Source organism: Ailuropoda melanoleuca, chromosome 13 (genome assembly GCF_002007445.2).
Source record: "Ailuropoda melanoleuca isolate Jingjing chromosome 13, ASM200744v2, whole genome shotgun sequence".
In the NCBI taxonomy this organism is placed as follows: domain Eukaryota; kingdom Metazoa; phylum Chordata; class Mammalia; order Carnivora; family Ursidae; genus Ailuropoda; species Ailuropoda melanoleuca.
The window spans coordinates 30,354,346-30,369,901 of record NC_048230.1 but is presented as its reverse complement, the minus strand read 5'-3'; the positions used below and the strand labels follow the sequence as shown (position 1 = coordinate 30,369,901).

The 15,556-nt window shown below is 35.0% G+C and overlaps 1 protein-coding gene across 9 annotated transcripts in view; it reads right to left on the bottom strand.

Moving 5' to 3' along the window:
* The window catches only part of TANC2 (tetratricopeptide repeat, ankyrin repeat and coiled-coil containing 2), a 363,080-nt gene that overhangs the window by 218,649 nt on the left and 128,875 nt on the right, over positions 1 to 15,556 (bottom strand). For 6 of the 9 annotated variants that reach the window (XM_034641081.1, XM_034641080.1, XM_034641082.1 and 3 more), the window contains one exon: positions 9,508 to 9,690. In XM_034641081.1, the coding sequence (XP_034496972.1) occupies positions 9,508 to 9,690 (183 nt within the window). The remainder of the gene's footprint in view (positions 1 to 9,507; positions 9,691 to 15,556) is intronic. The other 3 variants (XM_034641084.1, XM_034641088.1, XM_019802608.2) reach the window with 1 other exon arrangement.

Genomic DNA, 15,556 nt, shown 5'->3' with positions numbered 1-15,556 from the left:
TTTATTCTATGTGTTACATATATTATTTATCTTTCCTCTCTCCTCTCTTCTTCACTTTGATCATTCCTCTCAAAGATTTTTCTATTCTCTTAGTCTTTCCAATAAACTTGCTGTGTCTTCACTGATGAAGAATTTTTGTTTTTAATTTTATTCATTTCTGCTTTTAATTTTGGTTATTTATTTTATGTTAAGTTGTTCTACTATCTCCTTGAGTTAAATGATTAATAAAATTACTTTCTGTATTTGTTTTCAAATAATAGCATTCAAGCATATATAAATATACATAAATGCACACTGGAAAAAAGGAAAAAATAGATCAATTATATGTATGGTGTGTAATACTTTCTGAAGATATAAACCATGTTTTATTTCAACCATAATAATTAAATAGAAATATAACATGATCCAGTAATTTCACTACTGGGTATTTACCCAAAGAAAATGAAAACACTAATTCAAAAAGATATATGTACCCCTATGTTTACTGCGGCATTATTTACAATAGCCAAGATATAGAAACAACTCAAGAGTCCACTGATATGATAGATGACCATAAAAAAAAAAATGAGATCTTGCCAGCTGCAACAACATGGATGGACCCAGAGTATTATGGTAAGTGAAGTAAGTCAGAGAAAGACAATATCATATGATTTCATTGATATGTAGAATCTAGGACACAAAACAAATGAATAAACAAACAAAAAGCAGAAACAGACCCATAAGTACAGAAAACAAACTGATGGTTGGCAAAGGTGGTGGGGGGCGAGCAGTGAAAGGATGAATAAAGTGGGTGCAGGGGAGGGAGATATAGGCTTCCAGTTATGGAATAAGTAAGTCATAGGGATAAAAGGTACAGCATAGGGAATACAGTCAATGGTACCATAGTAATGATTATGGTGACAGATGGTAGCTACACTTGTGGTGAGCACAGCATAATGTACAGACTTGTCAAATCACTATGTTGTAATACCTGAAACTAATATAACATTGTATGTCAACTATACTTCCATCAAAAAAATCAACTATAATAATTTGAACATTCTGATAATTAAATATATCAAAAATAAAATGAACTGCCAAAAATTTTATAATATAAAATATTATTAAATATTTAATAGAAAAAAATAACATGTCTATACTTGCAATTTATGAACTAAGGCAAATGCAGAAGTAGAAAAATGTTAATACTACTTTTGGGATGATTTCAAAAGGGCTACTTTTAAAGAAATTCATTTCAGCACTTACATTACCACTATCCTAATAATAAATCATTATAATTGCTAAAAAGAATCTGTACTGTGATAGTTTAAAAGTTACTTGAATTATAAAGTAAAATCATCTACAAAACTACGTTAGTGCTAATTAAATTGGTAAAAATTGCATCAAGTTTTAAACTATGAAATACTTCAAATCATAACAGAGACCAATTATTAATCCCTAAGCACCAGAGGAGCAGTAAGAAGTACATAAAGAATACAAAAGAATGTATTATCAGTTATTAGTTAACACCACTCACATCACTGAGAAGACCTACAAGAAATATTAAAAGACTTTCTATTTAAATAGATTAAGTCACCACTGATATATTCATACAGCTCACAAAGACTCATTAGTTGGGTCTTTTTTCCTGAATATCACTCTGATTGGATGTGTCATTTTTTTTTTTTTGGGATGTGTCATTCATTAACAGAGTAGAAAGTATGAAACTATTAAGTTCAAGAGCCATGTGAAGACTACTGTAGCAAACACTATAAGCTGGTTTACTCAACCTCTTCCAACTTGTGTTCCTATACTACTATGGCTAGAAAGCCAAAAATCTACATTTTCCAGATTCCCTTAAGTTAAGGTACGGATATGTAGCCTAGGATTTTACCAGTAGGATGTACCTACCCTTCGATGCCTTCATTGACAAAATAAGAGAATGCCATATACCAGGTCAGCAGGTTTAGGGATGTGATTTCTAAGTCCACATCATTAAGTTCAGACTAGAAAGAGATGAAGAACTGTAATAGGTAAAAATAGAGTTGTGAAAACTGACAAAAGAGTCTGTGATTATAGTAGAGAAGAGAAAAACCGTAATGGTTTGGGTACATGGTGTAGGAGCTAACTGCTACATCTCCAATAGGTCACCTAAGATATATTAGAGTCTAGTTCAGCTTTTCATGTTCATTGTAACAACTCTAAGTCATCAAGAAAAGGTTAAATTGAGCACATAATAACCCATTTTTTAAAAGACGCTCTTCCAAAATGTGGGGTTTTTTTTTGTTTTTTTGTTTGTTTTTTAGTGATCTGAAGAGATAAACTCTTAATACTACTAAAAAAACAACTATCTACAGTAACTCCTCAGGGCAGTGGTTCTCAGACTTTAGTGAGCAAAACTGACTGCCAAAAATAGAGATCCTTGGGCTCTAGATGTAATAGACACAATCTGTGAAGTGAGGTTGATTAGGTAAATTTGGATACTCTGGAATTTGCATTTTTCAAAGAAGTACTCCCAGCATTTCCAATGCAAGTGGTCTAGGGACCCACTGTCCATAAGCATTTTACATAGGTGAAGATTTTACGATAGTATTGTAGTCACAAATTTGATCTCCCTCTTTTTTTTCTTTTTTTCGTGTGTGAATGTTGTGTGTTGGAGAAGGTGCATAAAATTAGAAGAAAAGTATCCATTACTCAATGTCTACATGCCAGGCTGTGTGTATAGGTATCTCACTTCATTTTAACAGCAACTTTGTGAAGGTAAATTTATCACATTTTTGTATCAGAGGAAACCAAAGGAAGTATAAATTAACTAACATACTTTGTATAACACAACCAGAAAGAGGCAATGCTGGGATTCAGCTTAGTTTAAGAGCAGAGCCCATTTATTTCCATTATACTTGTGGTTCTTATACTTGAGGAATGGATGAGGAGGCTTTAAAAGTGGACCTCTGGGCTCTTCACACTTGTTTCAATCCTACAAGAACACCACTGCCCATACCTTTTGTTACTTGAAGCCAGACACACTAATACACTGCTCTTCCAAGTGACAAATTCATTTGCTTTTCCCTTTTTTTTTTTTTTAAGGATTTCATTTATTCACTCCAGAGACAGATAGAAAACAGGAGCAGACAGAGAGGGACAAGCAGACTCCAAGCTGAGCACACAGCCCCAAGCAGGGCTCGATCCCACGACCCCATGATCATGACCTGTGCTGAAACCAAGAGCTGAATGCTTAACCAACTGAGCTACCTAGGCACCGCTCATTTGCTTTTTCTATAATAAGGTATAAGTTTTTGTGTGTGAGAAAGTCTCCATATATAAATCTTCTAACCTGACAGAAACAAAACCACCTCTTAAGAAAAATGTAAAAATAATTTGTTATTTTGGCCCCTCCATTAAGGAACATTGTGGCATTTTTGCAAACTTTCCCTAGTAGTGGTTGAATAGGGGCAGGAAGACAGGACTACTATATTTCAATGAAATATATACAACGATACTACAGCTGCTATAAATAATCTTACTATAAATAAAAACTACAATACTGTAACAATAGTTCCAACTGTATGAGTGACTTCCATTCAATTATGAAAATAATTAGTAGAATAGAGTTATTTTCTTACATACAAATTCTTAGGTTAAGTTCTTAAAAAATCTAAAAAGAGAATTATGTTGGAAGTCCAGCATGTGTAAATATGACAAAAGGATTCTTTATTTGGTAATACATGTTGACTTTTAGTTGCTCAAAATATATATACTGAAAAAGACTCTCTCCTTAACTAAGTTTTGTCAGGCTCCTTTCTACTGTGCCTCCTCCTTGAACCTTACCCTCAAGCCTGCAGTCTAGCTCAGTAGCAGCAGGGATCCTGGTAAGTCCCTTTAATGAGAATCCCTCCACCCTTGTCTGATCACCCTGGCCAATCCAGCAACAATCCTGTTAAACTGGTTTTAGTAAGAATCCCCCTACCCTTGATGTCTCCCTCTTTGTAATTTTCCATCCACCTTGCTACCCTCCTCACCTTGTTCCTTGGCTACAAATCCTTTGGCTTTCTTTACTGAATTTAGAATTGAGCCCAGTTCTACACTAAGATCTCTTTTCTCCATTGCAATAGTTCCTTAGTATTACCTACAGTCCAGCTCTGGTTTTAACAATACTGACTGATGATAACTGAAATTACCTAAATTGAATTAAGTAACAACCCCTTAACATTCTATACTTTTGGTCTGGAAGACTAAAGGGACAGCAATGGAAGTAAGAGCCCCCTTTTCTCCACTCCTGCCACTGAGTAAACCTTGGAATTTACAACAGCATAATCTTTAACCCATAAAACTAGAGAATCTGAATTAGAAACAGTAATGAGGTCCAGACCTAGTTTAATTAGTACTATCATTCCAAAGAGCTTTAAAGTCTTCATATACATTTTCTCATTTAACCTTAAAAAAACAGAGATTCTGGGGCTCCAGATTTAATGAGACAGAATCTCTGAAGTGAGGTTGATTAGGTAAATCCAGATACTCAGGGATCTGCATTTTCCTAACAAGTATTCCCAGTATTTCTAATGTGAGTGGTCTAGAGACCACACAGTGAGATATTTGGTAAGATACTTTATCCATATGGAAATTAAAATAGAAATATTTAACATTAGCAATGATGGAGCTTAGACTACCATACATATTTACTATATTTTTTAATCTAATAAAATTCACTATATCTTGAATTCTAATATTTTTCCTAAAATTGCAAGATATTTACTCATACTACAGAATCATGAGTACACTGCAATAAATCAGACTATGAAGACTAACGTTCTCTATGCTCTTTATATTTTCAAAACAGCTTTTCAATAATTTTCTCAAGATTGTTTCCATTTTATCCAAGATAATAAATGAGAAGAAAAGTAACATTTATTCAATCTTTATTATGTATTAGGTTTTAAGAAATCTTATTCAATCTTCACAGGAACCCGGTATTTTTTTCTAACAATAAAATTCACTAAAGTACATCTTGAATTCCAGTGCTTCCAAAAACTGCAAGGTAATTATCATGTGAAAAATGTATCATAAGTACACTAAAATATATCAGAATATGTAGACTAATCTTATGTACAGGCTGTTTTTAATGTCAAAATAGCTTTAAATCTTTTTCCCAGGATGTATCATATACAAGTTAATGATTCCTTTTTAATAATGATGAAAATAATATTTTGGCCATAGCTAGCATCTAAAGTAACTAGGCTATAGCATGATCAGATGGGTTATTGTGACTTATTAACCATCTAAATTGGACTGCCACATAGTCATTCCAATCTATGTAGCAAATACTTTTTAAATTAGGCTAAAAAAAATTTCCCAAAGACTAGATATTAATCCATTGGATATCAGTATTTGAAGGTTACTCCTCAGAAAAGAAAAAGGGCTTACTTACGGTAATTAAGTAAATTACTTGAAGATCACCTTCCAAAGGCTCAGAACTCATATTTAACAGAGCTGATGGAAAATCACCCAAATCTCTTCTAGAATTATAATAAATGTGGCTAACATTTATTGACTACTTATTCTTTGTCAGATACTGTCTCATGAGATTTGTACATACCAACTCATCCAGTTCTTGTAATAGTCCTATTATCCCTATTTTAGAAATAAGGAAAGTGAAGTACTAAGACTTTTAGCAAATTACCTTAAGTTTACACAGTTAAGAAATGGCAGTCAGGGTCCATTTTGTTATACTGCCTTGTAAGACTTAACATTTTACATGTGGTAAAAAATACAAAATTATAGAGAGGTACACAACAGAATTCATCATCCCTCTTCCACTTTTGGGTTAGAGTTACTATACCTCCACACCACCACCAAATGTATGCGTGCGTGCGTGCGCGTGTGTGTGTGTGTGTCACAGAAATGGATTGAGATTAGTGATAAATGTTTAGATTTTAGTTTTTACTATACATATATATAGATATATACATACATACATGTTTCAAACTTGTTCAAATTTATTTGTAAAATAAACTCTGCAATAAAATTACTGTGTCAAGGATTATGTACATTACAATTTTTTTAAAGAGATTTTATTTATCTAAGAGAAAGCATGTGCACGTGCAACTGGAGCTGAAATTATTGAGTCAGAGGCTTAACAAATGAGCTACCTAGGCGCCCCTGTGCATTACAGTTTTGATACACACTATCAAACTGCCCTACAAAAAGGTTGCAATGATTTATAACCCTACCAAAAATGTGAATACTCAAAATTTAACTTTACTAAACTTACAGTATATATAATAGGCAAACAATAAATTCAGTAAGTGTTGAATGAATGAACTATTAGCACTCCTAATTATCTATATCTTAAGAAGTATGCTTGAGGGACTTTGGGATATTATGAACAAGAACATCCTGAAAAGAGCACTGAACAAGAATCTAGAGAACTGGGGCAATGCCATCACCAGAGTAACAGGGGTCAATGGTGTCTCTGCATACTCTCCTCCATACCTCCCCATTGCACAGCGATATCCAAATAAGTCAAATGAGCCTTGAAGCCTGCCCAACCTCAGGTCTTCTAGCTTTCCTTTAATGCTTAAACCATTTGGCTGTATCTTCTGTCCCTTGGAATAAAAAAGTCTTAACTCATATACCAAATGGGCTGTCATCTACACCTGTGTGAAGGACTAACATAAATATGTTAGGAGTACAAAGTTTCTATAATAAAAATGATAGGAAAAGGTTAGTTATTCCTTCATGCTATCTCATAAGATAAAACAAAAAAAGATTTTCTTTCACCACTCTATTAACTTATTAGAAGTTAAAGACAGATTTAAAGATCAGGAAAACACACAAGGTTAATGAAAATAGCATACTTCAGTCCCTCATATGCCATTCTTTACACATTTGCCAACAAGATCTGATAAAAAGGTAAATCAGATCACATTACTTCCCATTCTGGCTCTGCTTAAAATCCCACAGTTAGGTTCCTTACCATGACCTAAAAACCCTGGTTTCTGCCTACCTCCTCAATTATTTTCTACTACCCTCCCCTCTGACTTGTTCTGCTGAAACCACACTTGCTTTCTTTCCATTCCTTGAACACGCCAATACCTCTTTCTGCTTTAGGACTTTTGTTCTGGCTTCCCTCTGCCTAAAAGGTTCTGATCTCCAGATCTTCCCATGGCTGGCTTCTTTTTGTTATTCACACCTCTGTTCAAATACCTCCTCTTCTGACTCTCCTTGATGACTCCACAGAAAGAAATCCTACCTCCACTCCACTCTCCCTCTATCCCATTTCCTATTTTATTACCCTCATATTACTTGTCACTATCTAAAATTTTTCACCACTCTATTAAGTGAGTCTAGAACAGTGTTTGGCATATTATGGATCCTAAACAAATATTTGCTCAACAATAATTAGGTGAAAAGCCCAGAAAAATAATAAACTACTTTGACTACAGTGAAGACAGGGACTAAATATTAGAAAGTCAAAAAGGAAACAGAATAAGAAGACTATTCTGGTCCTACTTACTCAGTTTGGTTAGTAATATGAATACAAAGAACTTAAGGTAATTGGAAGTTTAAATGTGTGGAAATGGATAAATCAGTAAGTGTAGCCCTAATGGCTGGATTAAATTAATGCACTTTGTGAAAAACCATTCTCTGGAGGACATTTCCTTATGGTCAGCAAATATTTCTCTATACAACTTTCTTTTAGTTATTCATAACAAAATATAACTAGGAAAGGAAAGATAACTCATAAATCTATAACTAAGGTTTTAAATTTAAATTTCAAAGTAATTTCATTCTAGGTGAAACCGAAAAATTCTTATTATCTGCTTCACTTGGCAGAAAATTGGCCATAGAAAATGTTCATGGTATCCTTTTTCAGAAGACAGATTTCTCTCATTCAGAAATTTTAAAATGCATCCTCAATCTTTAAATTCTTAGGCCTTTGACAGTCTCTTCAACAAAATTATTTGATAGCATTCAAATACTTCAAACATTAAAAAGTTAAAACTGAATAGTTCACACATGTAATTAACCAAGTATGCCTCTTATTTATGCTTCCCTGTCTCACCTCTGTGATATCAGGCATATAATTGACTTTGTTATTGAATGTACTTATCTTTTAATAAAGTTCCCTATTTAAGTTGAAGCTTAAACTGGGATAGGCAAATGGGATAGGAACCTCAGGCAACCCAGTTCACTTCTGCAAGGAAATGGAACTTTTCCTGCCAACTCTTCCAATGTGTGATAAATGAAGACCATCACTTGAGAGCCATCTTATATTTGGTTAATTGTATTTTCAGTAATCAGTGATATCTTAAACTGCAAGAAAAAGGGGAGATTTCTAAGCAAAGACATTTTATTCAAGTCCAACCACATAAAATTTATCCTATTTTTAGATGACAGAGGGAATAAATGTTTCAGTAAAATGTTACTAGGCTATTTTACTGATTTTTAAGGACCCAAGAATCAAAGTAGATTTTGACTTAGTTATCTGAAAAAGCCTAAAAACAATAAATGTAGGAGGCATAACTTATGCCTTGTGGGACTAAAGAATAAAGAAATACTATTAATTTTCATGAAAATCAAAAGCATTGTAAAGTTCTCATTCAAAATAGATGAAAGAGTCTAAAAATTCCATTTTCCCTTCTCTCCTCCTGTTTTCTTTTGAATTGTCATATGATAATCAAACCTCCCCACTGTCGAACTCAGTGCCAGACATACAGGAGGGAGTTAATGTATCCTTTCAGAATGACTTGATTTCTTGCCCCAAACACTCATAACCCACCAATACCAGTCAACTTAACGATACCGGATATATAGATAATGTTAAAAGAAACGTAAGAAAAGTGGCCCAGGCTTACATATTTTCACATGTAAGTATCTTTCAACATATTAAAATTTCTTCTCTGAAAAAGCTTAAAAGGACAAAAGTTCATTCAATAATTAAGACACAGTTTCACACTTAATCACTTGATCTGAGTGGGTAATATATACTGTGAGATCATATTAAAAGTGCAATCCACAGCTTATGAATTATAGTTAATATCCTAAGAAGCTGGAGGAATTGTACAATGGGGGAGGAAAGTATCTAAATCAGCTTTTAGAAATAGATGTGCAATATACAGATTAGGATTAAAAACAGAAAACATGACTGATATACCTTTGCTGAACTATGAAGCTCTTATTATCCGAAAATTACAATATCTCCATCTGTTAATTTGACATGAACAAGCTGATAAATGAAATCAGAACAACAGTGTATTCTGGCAAAACTGGAAATTTCCTGAAAGCCTAGAAAAATATGTCCACAACAGATGGATCACTTTGAAAATAAATACATCAATTTGTCAAACTGAGTACTATTCTAATTCCCTAAATTAAAATCAGTAGGAGTTCCACTTTCCAAGAGTCTGTGACATTAGGAAGGCCAAAAAGGAAAAACCTAAAGATGCACATAAACATATCGGATATGACCTAAAGTGTCATACTGTTAGGTTTCCTGTTAAACATACTAAATTTAGGTAAAGTCCTTACCAGTTAACTTCTTCACAGGTTGGAGCCGAACACTGATAGACTGATGTGTGAGTAAGGGGGAGGATGGAAGAGAGCGAGACATGCCCTCCATAATCCGAATGTGCTGCATACCTTCACTCACTGGAAGTGGTGGAACGGCGTAGTCTGGCTCAAAAGCACAGTCGCTTTCTGTGGAGATGCCACCTGTTAAGACAGAAAAGGATGGAACGAAAGAGCTGGTAAGAAAAGATTCTTCCTTCTCTGTTAAAATTTACCTTTTAAGATAATTCAGAACATTATATACCCATGTTGATTTTCACTGTGAGATGCCAAATAAGGTATTTTCAACATCTACATTCATTTCTATACTTACTGGATGGATACTTAACACCAGGTTTGGCACTAGGAAATTAAACATGGATAAAACGAGGTTCCTCCTTATAAGGGGCTCACCGCCTCATGAATGACACAGTCCCATAAAGAAATAATTATGGTACAATGCAGTGAGTGTTACAATTAGAGAACTGGTCTTCAGGTTGTTTTCCCTGATAAGAAATATAAAAGAAGATATTCACCTGCTTGATAATCCAATATGTGCAATTGCTAGTAGGATCACTGTAACTCTATTTCTTACCCCCTTCTCCAAGAAGTATGTGAAAATACAAGTAGGAAAGACTGACATTATTATACGGTGATTTTTGAATCTGCTTTGATATTTTAAAAAGATTAAGTTATATGCCACGTATTTCCACCTATAAAGTGTTGACTTCTACTTCCAATAATGGCAGATTATGTACCTCAGACCAACTTTTCCCTAAGAAAAACTAGAACCATACACATGTTTAAAAATCTTGCTGAAGGCACTGAAGAGTTAATAGCATGATGAAAGATTACAAGAAGAAAAAGAAAAAAAAAAGAAAAAAAAGAAAAAGACTGAAGCCTGGCATTTGGGGCTACTTTTTACTTAATGGCATCTGAGAGGCTAAGAAGCTATTGACAGTTTTAAAGAGCTGGAAGGACAAATATTGAAATGCAGACAAATCAAGATACAGAGGGGAAGCTAGTAAAACTCCAACATTTTTGTTTGGAAGCCCAAAGGGCTACATTCTAGGAGTAAGTATGCACCAAAGCTAGTCTGGCCTTTTATAGGAATAAAGCTCAGCTCCAAATGTCTACCACAAAATTAAATTAAGGCAATCTTGGATTGCTAATGCCTGCCAAAAACTAACACAAATCTTAGAGGAAGGTATTGTCATAGGTCTCAAATTACTTCTATAATTTTTCATACACAGTATCTGGCCCTTAGTTAACAAAAACAAAGAGGTAAAACAATATGAAAAAAGTAAATCAGAAAGACCATTCAAAAGAGATAGTCTCATATGGGATACATATTCTGAAGCAAAGAGGCACAGAATTTAAAGTAGTATACTTCATTAACATCAGAAAAAATAAAATATTTTGAAATAAATTTAACCAAGGAGGCGAAAGATCTGCACACTGAAAACTATAAGACATTAATGAAAGAAACTGAAGAATAAGTGGAAAGATATCCCAAGTTCATGGACTAGAAGAATTAGTATTGTTAAAATGTCCACATAACCCAAAGTCATCTATAGGTTCAATGGGACCCCTAACAAAATTCCAATAGCATTTTTTACAGAAGTAGAAAGAAACAATTCTAAAATTTACATGAAATTGCAAAAGACCCTAAGTAACCACAGCAATTCTGAGAGAGAGAAAAACAAAGTGGTAGGCATCACAGTTCCTAATTTCAAAGTATCTTACAAAGCTATAGCAATCAAAACAATTTGGTGGTGGCATAAAAACAGACACATAGACCAACAGAACAGAATAGAAAGCCTAGAAATAAACCCACACATATATGGTCAACTAATCTTTGACACGGGCACCAAGGATACACAACAGGGAAATAACAGTCTTTTGAATAAACAGTGCCAGGAAAACCGAAAAGCCACATGCAAAAGAATGAAATTGGATCCTTATCTTACACTATATACAAAATCAACTGAAAAATGGGTTAAAGACTTAAACATAAGACCTAATACCATAAAACTCCTAGACAAAAACACAGGAGAAAAACTCCTTGAAACTGGTCTTGGCAATGATTTTTTGGATTTGATTCCAAAAGCAGAGGCAACAAAAGCAAAAGTAAGCGGGTGAGACTACATTAAATGGAAAGGTTTCTGCACAGCAAAGTAAACTATCAACAAAATGAAAAAGCAACCTATGGAAGTGGAGAAAATACTTGCAAACTATACATCCTTAGGGGTTAATATCCAAAATACATAAGAAACTCATACTCAATAGCGAAAAAATAAACAACCTAATTATAAAATGGGTAAAAGACGTGAATGAACATTTTTCCAAAGTAGACATACAAACAGCCAACAGGTACGTAAAAAGGTGTTCAACATCACTAACCATCAGGGAAATGCAAATCAAAACCATTATGAGATATCACCTCACACCTGTTAGGACAGCAATTATCAAAAAGTCAAAAGATAACAAGTATTGGCATTGATGTGGAGAAAAGGGATTCCTTGTACTCTGTTGGTGGTGACATTGGTACAACCATTATGTAAAACAGCATGGAGGATCCTCAAAAAATTAAAAATAGAACTACCACATGATCGAGCAATCCTACTTCTGAGTATATAACAAAAGGAAATAAAACTATCATTCCAAAGAGAGATTTGCACTCCCATGCTCACCGCAGCATTATTCATAGTAGCCACGATTTGGAAACGACTTCAGTGTCTGTCAAAAGATGGATGAAGAAAATGTGATTTTACACACACACACACACACACACACACACACACACACACGTTATTTGTTCACAAAAGAGAAGGAAATCCTGCCGCTTAAAACAACATGGATGAATCTGGAAAACATTATGCTAACTCAACTAAGCCAGAAACAGAAAGACAGGGGCGCCTGGGTGGCACAGCGGTTAAGCGTCTGCCTTCGGCTCAGGGCGTGATCCCGGCGTTGTGGGATCGAGCCCCACATCAGGCTCTTCTGCTATGAGCCTGCTTCTTCCTCTCCCACTCCCCCTGCTTGTGTTCCCTCTCTCGCTGGCTGTCTCTATCTCTGTCAAATAAATAAATAAAATCTTTAAAAAAAAAAAAAAAAGAAACAGAAAGACAAATATTGCATTATCTCACTTATATGTGGACTGTAAAAAATAAAGTCAAACTCACAGTAAAGAGAAGTGAATGGTGGCTACCTGGGCTAAGGGGATGGGGGAAAAAGACAGATGTTGTTCAGTAATTAAATAAGTTTTGAAGACCTAACATACAGCATGATGACTATAGCTAATACTAATAATACACTGTATACTTGAAGTTTCCTGAGTAGATCTCAAGTGTACTCACACACGCACAAAAAGGGTAATTGTGTGAAGTGATGGATATTTAATTAGTGTGATGGTGGTAATCATTTCACAATGTACACATTTATCAAAATAACATGTTATATACCTTAAATATATACAATTTGTATTGCTCAATCATACCTCAATAAACCTGGGGGAAAAGAGTGGAAAATTTAAAAAAACAAGCACATGGTCATACATGAAGTGACAGTAATGTGATCTATACTGAGACGTAAAATTAAAGCAAGTGTGTCACTTACGGTTCCCAATTGCATTATAGTTTTAATTTCATCATATGCAATTCTTTTTTTTTTTTAAAGATTTTATTTATTTATTTGACAGAGATAGAGACAGCCAGTGAGAGAGGGAACACAAGCAGGGGGAGTGGGCGAGGAAGAAGCAGGCTCATAGCGGAGGAGCCTGATGTGGGGCTCGATCCCATAACGCCGGGATCACGCCCTGAGCTGAAGGCAGACGCTTAACCGCTGTGCCACCCAGGCGCCCCCATCATATGCAATTCTAACTCATCTAAAAAAATATTGTGGTATATCATGCATTATAACATAACCAGTCTTATGAAGCTCTTTCTATAGTATTTCTATAGATGATACATACAGAATTACTGGGTCAAAGCGCTGAGAGTTTCCACTGAGAAATACTGACTAAATGCTGTATTAAGTCTGTGTAAGGGAGCCTGGTTGACTCAGTCAGTTGAACGCCCTACTCTTGGTTTGTCTCAGATCATGATCTCATGGGTTGTGAGAGATGGAGACCCATGTGGGGCTCTGTGCTCAGCGGGGAGTCTGCTTGAATATTCTCTCCCTCTGCCCCTCCCCCCACTTGCTTTCTTTCTCTTGTGCTCTCTCTCCAATAAATCTTTAAAGAAAAAAGTCTGTGTCATGTTGCATGTAAAAAAGAGGGTGGAGTAGTATGCTTAATATTTGAAGAAAATAAAAGTTTAGAATTCCAGCTAAGAATTAAAATTATGAAAATAAAAACTCAACAGATGAATTGAAAAATTAGACAGAGATAAAGAGATAATTAGTAAACTGGAAGGTAAAATGTTTGTGCATCAAAAGACACTATATCAAGAGTAGGAATGGGGGTGCCTGGGTGGTTCAGTTGGTTAAGTGTCTGCATTTAGCTCAGGTCATGATCTCAGGGTTCTGGAATCAAGCCCCACGTCCTTGGGCTCCCTGCCTAGTGGAGAGGCTGCTTTCTCTGCCCCTCCTCCACCCCCGCTTGTGCACACCCATGCGCGCGCTCGCTCTCTCTCTCAAAAAAAAAAAAAAAAAAAAAAAAAAAGTGTGAAAAGACAACACCTAGAATGGCAGAAAATAAGCGCAAATCGCATATTGGAAGAGTCTAGAATCCAGACTATATAAAAACCTCCTACAACTCAAGAACAAAATGACAATGCAATTTAAAAATAAGCAAAAGACTTGACTAGACATTTCTCCAAAGAAGATAAACAAATGGACAAAAAGAACATGAAAAGGTACTCAGCATCATTAATCATTACGGAAATATAAATCAGAGTCACAGGGAGATATCACGTTACACCCAGTAGGACAGCAAGTTAAAAAAACAAACAGAAAACAAAAAAGTGTTGTTGAGGATGTAGAGAAGTTAGTTAGAATCCTAATTAATTGCTGGTGGGAATGTAAGATGGTATAACTGCTGTGTAAAACAGTTGCTGTTCCTCAAAAAGTTAAATACAGAATAACCCACCCATCTGACTCTGTGTATACACCCAAAAGCAATGAAAACAAGTTTTCAAGCAAAAACCTGAACATGAATGTTCATAGCAGCATTATTCACAACATTCAAAAGTGGAAACAACTAAATTGTCATGAACTGGTGAATGGATAAACAAAATGTGGCATATTTATATAATAAAATATTATTTAGCAATAAAAAGAAGCTAGCCTGATTCATGCTACAATATTAATAAACCTTGAAAACATTACGTTTAAGTGGAAAAAAAAAACAGACACAAAAGGTCACATATTGTAAGATTCCATTTATATGAAATGTTCAGAACAGGCAAATCTAGAGAAAAAGTAGACTATGATTGCCAGGGACTACAAGGAGGAAGGAATGAAGAGTCTTGCTTACTAGGTATAGGCTTTCCTTTTGGAGTGATGAACACAGCAATGTTCGCACAACATTATAAATGTATTAAAAACCACCGAATTGTACATTTTTAAAAAGCTTTTATTTATTTATTTATTTGACACAGAGAGAGAGAGACAGCCAGTGAGAGGGAAGACAAACAAGGGGAGTGGGAGAGGAAGAAGCAGGCTCCCAGCGGAGGATCCTGATGTGGGGTTCGATCCCAGGACTCTGGGATCACGCCCTGAGCCAAAAGCAGACGCTTAACGACTGAGCCACCCAGGTGCCCCAAATTGTATATTTTTAAATGGTGAATTTTACCTCAATAAAAAAATTTTATGTAGATATTTACCACCTACCCACATATTTACTCAAACCAGAAGCCTAGTAAATCATTATTAATTTCTTCCTGACACATCCCTTCACAACAAACGCAATAGAAGTTCTGCAGATTATCAATACAACAGATTTCAAATCAGCTATGCTCTTTCCATTTCTCCTACCATTACCATAGTCCAGTTCACTATTCTCTTCCCCCAAGCTTCTGTTGGCAGAAAT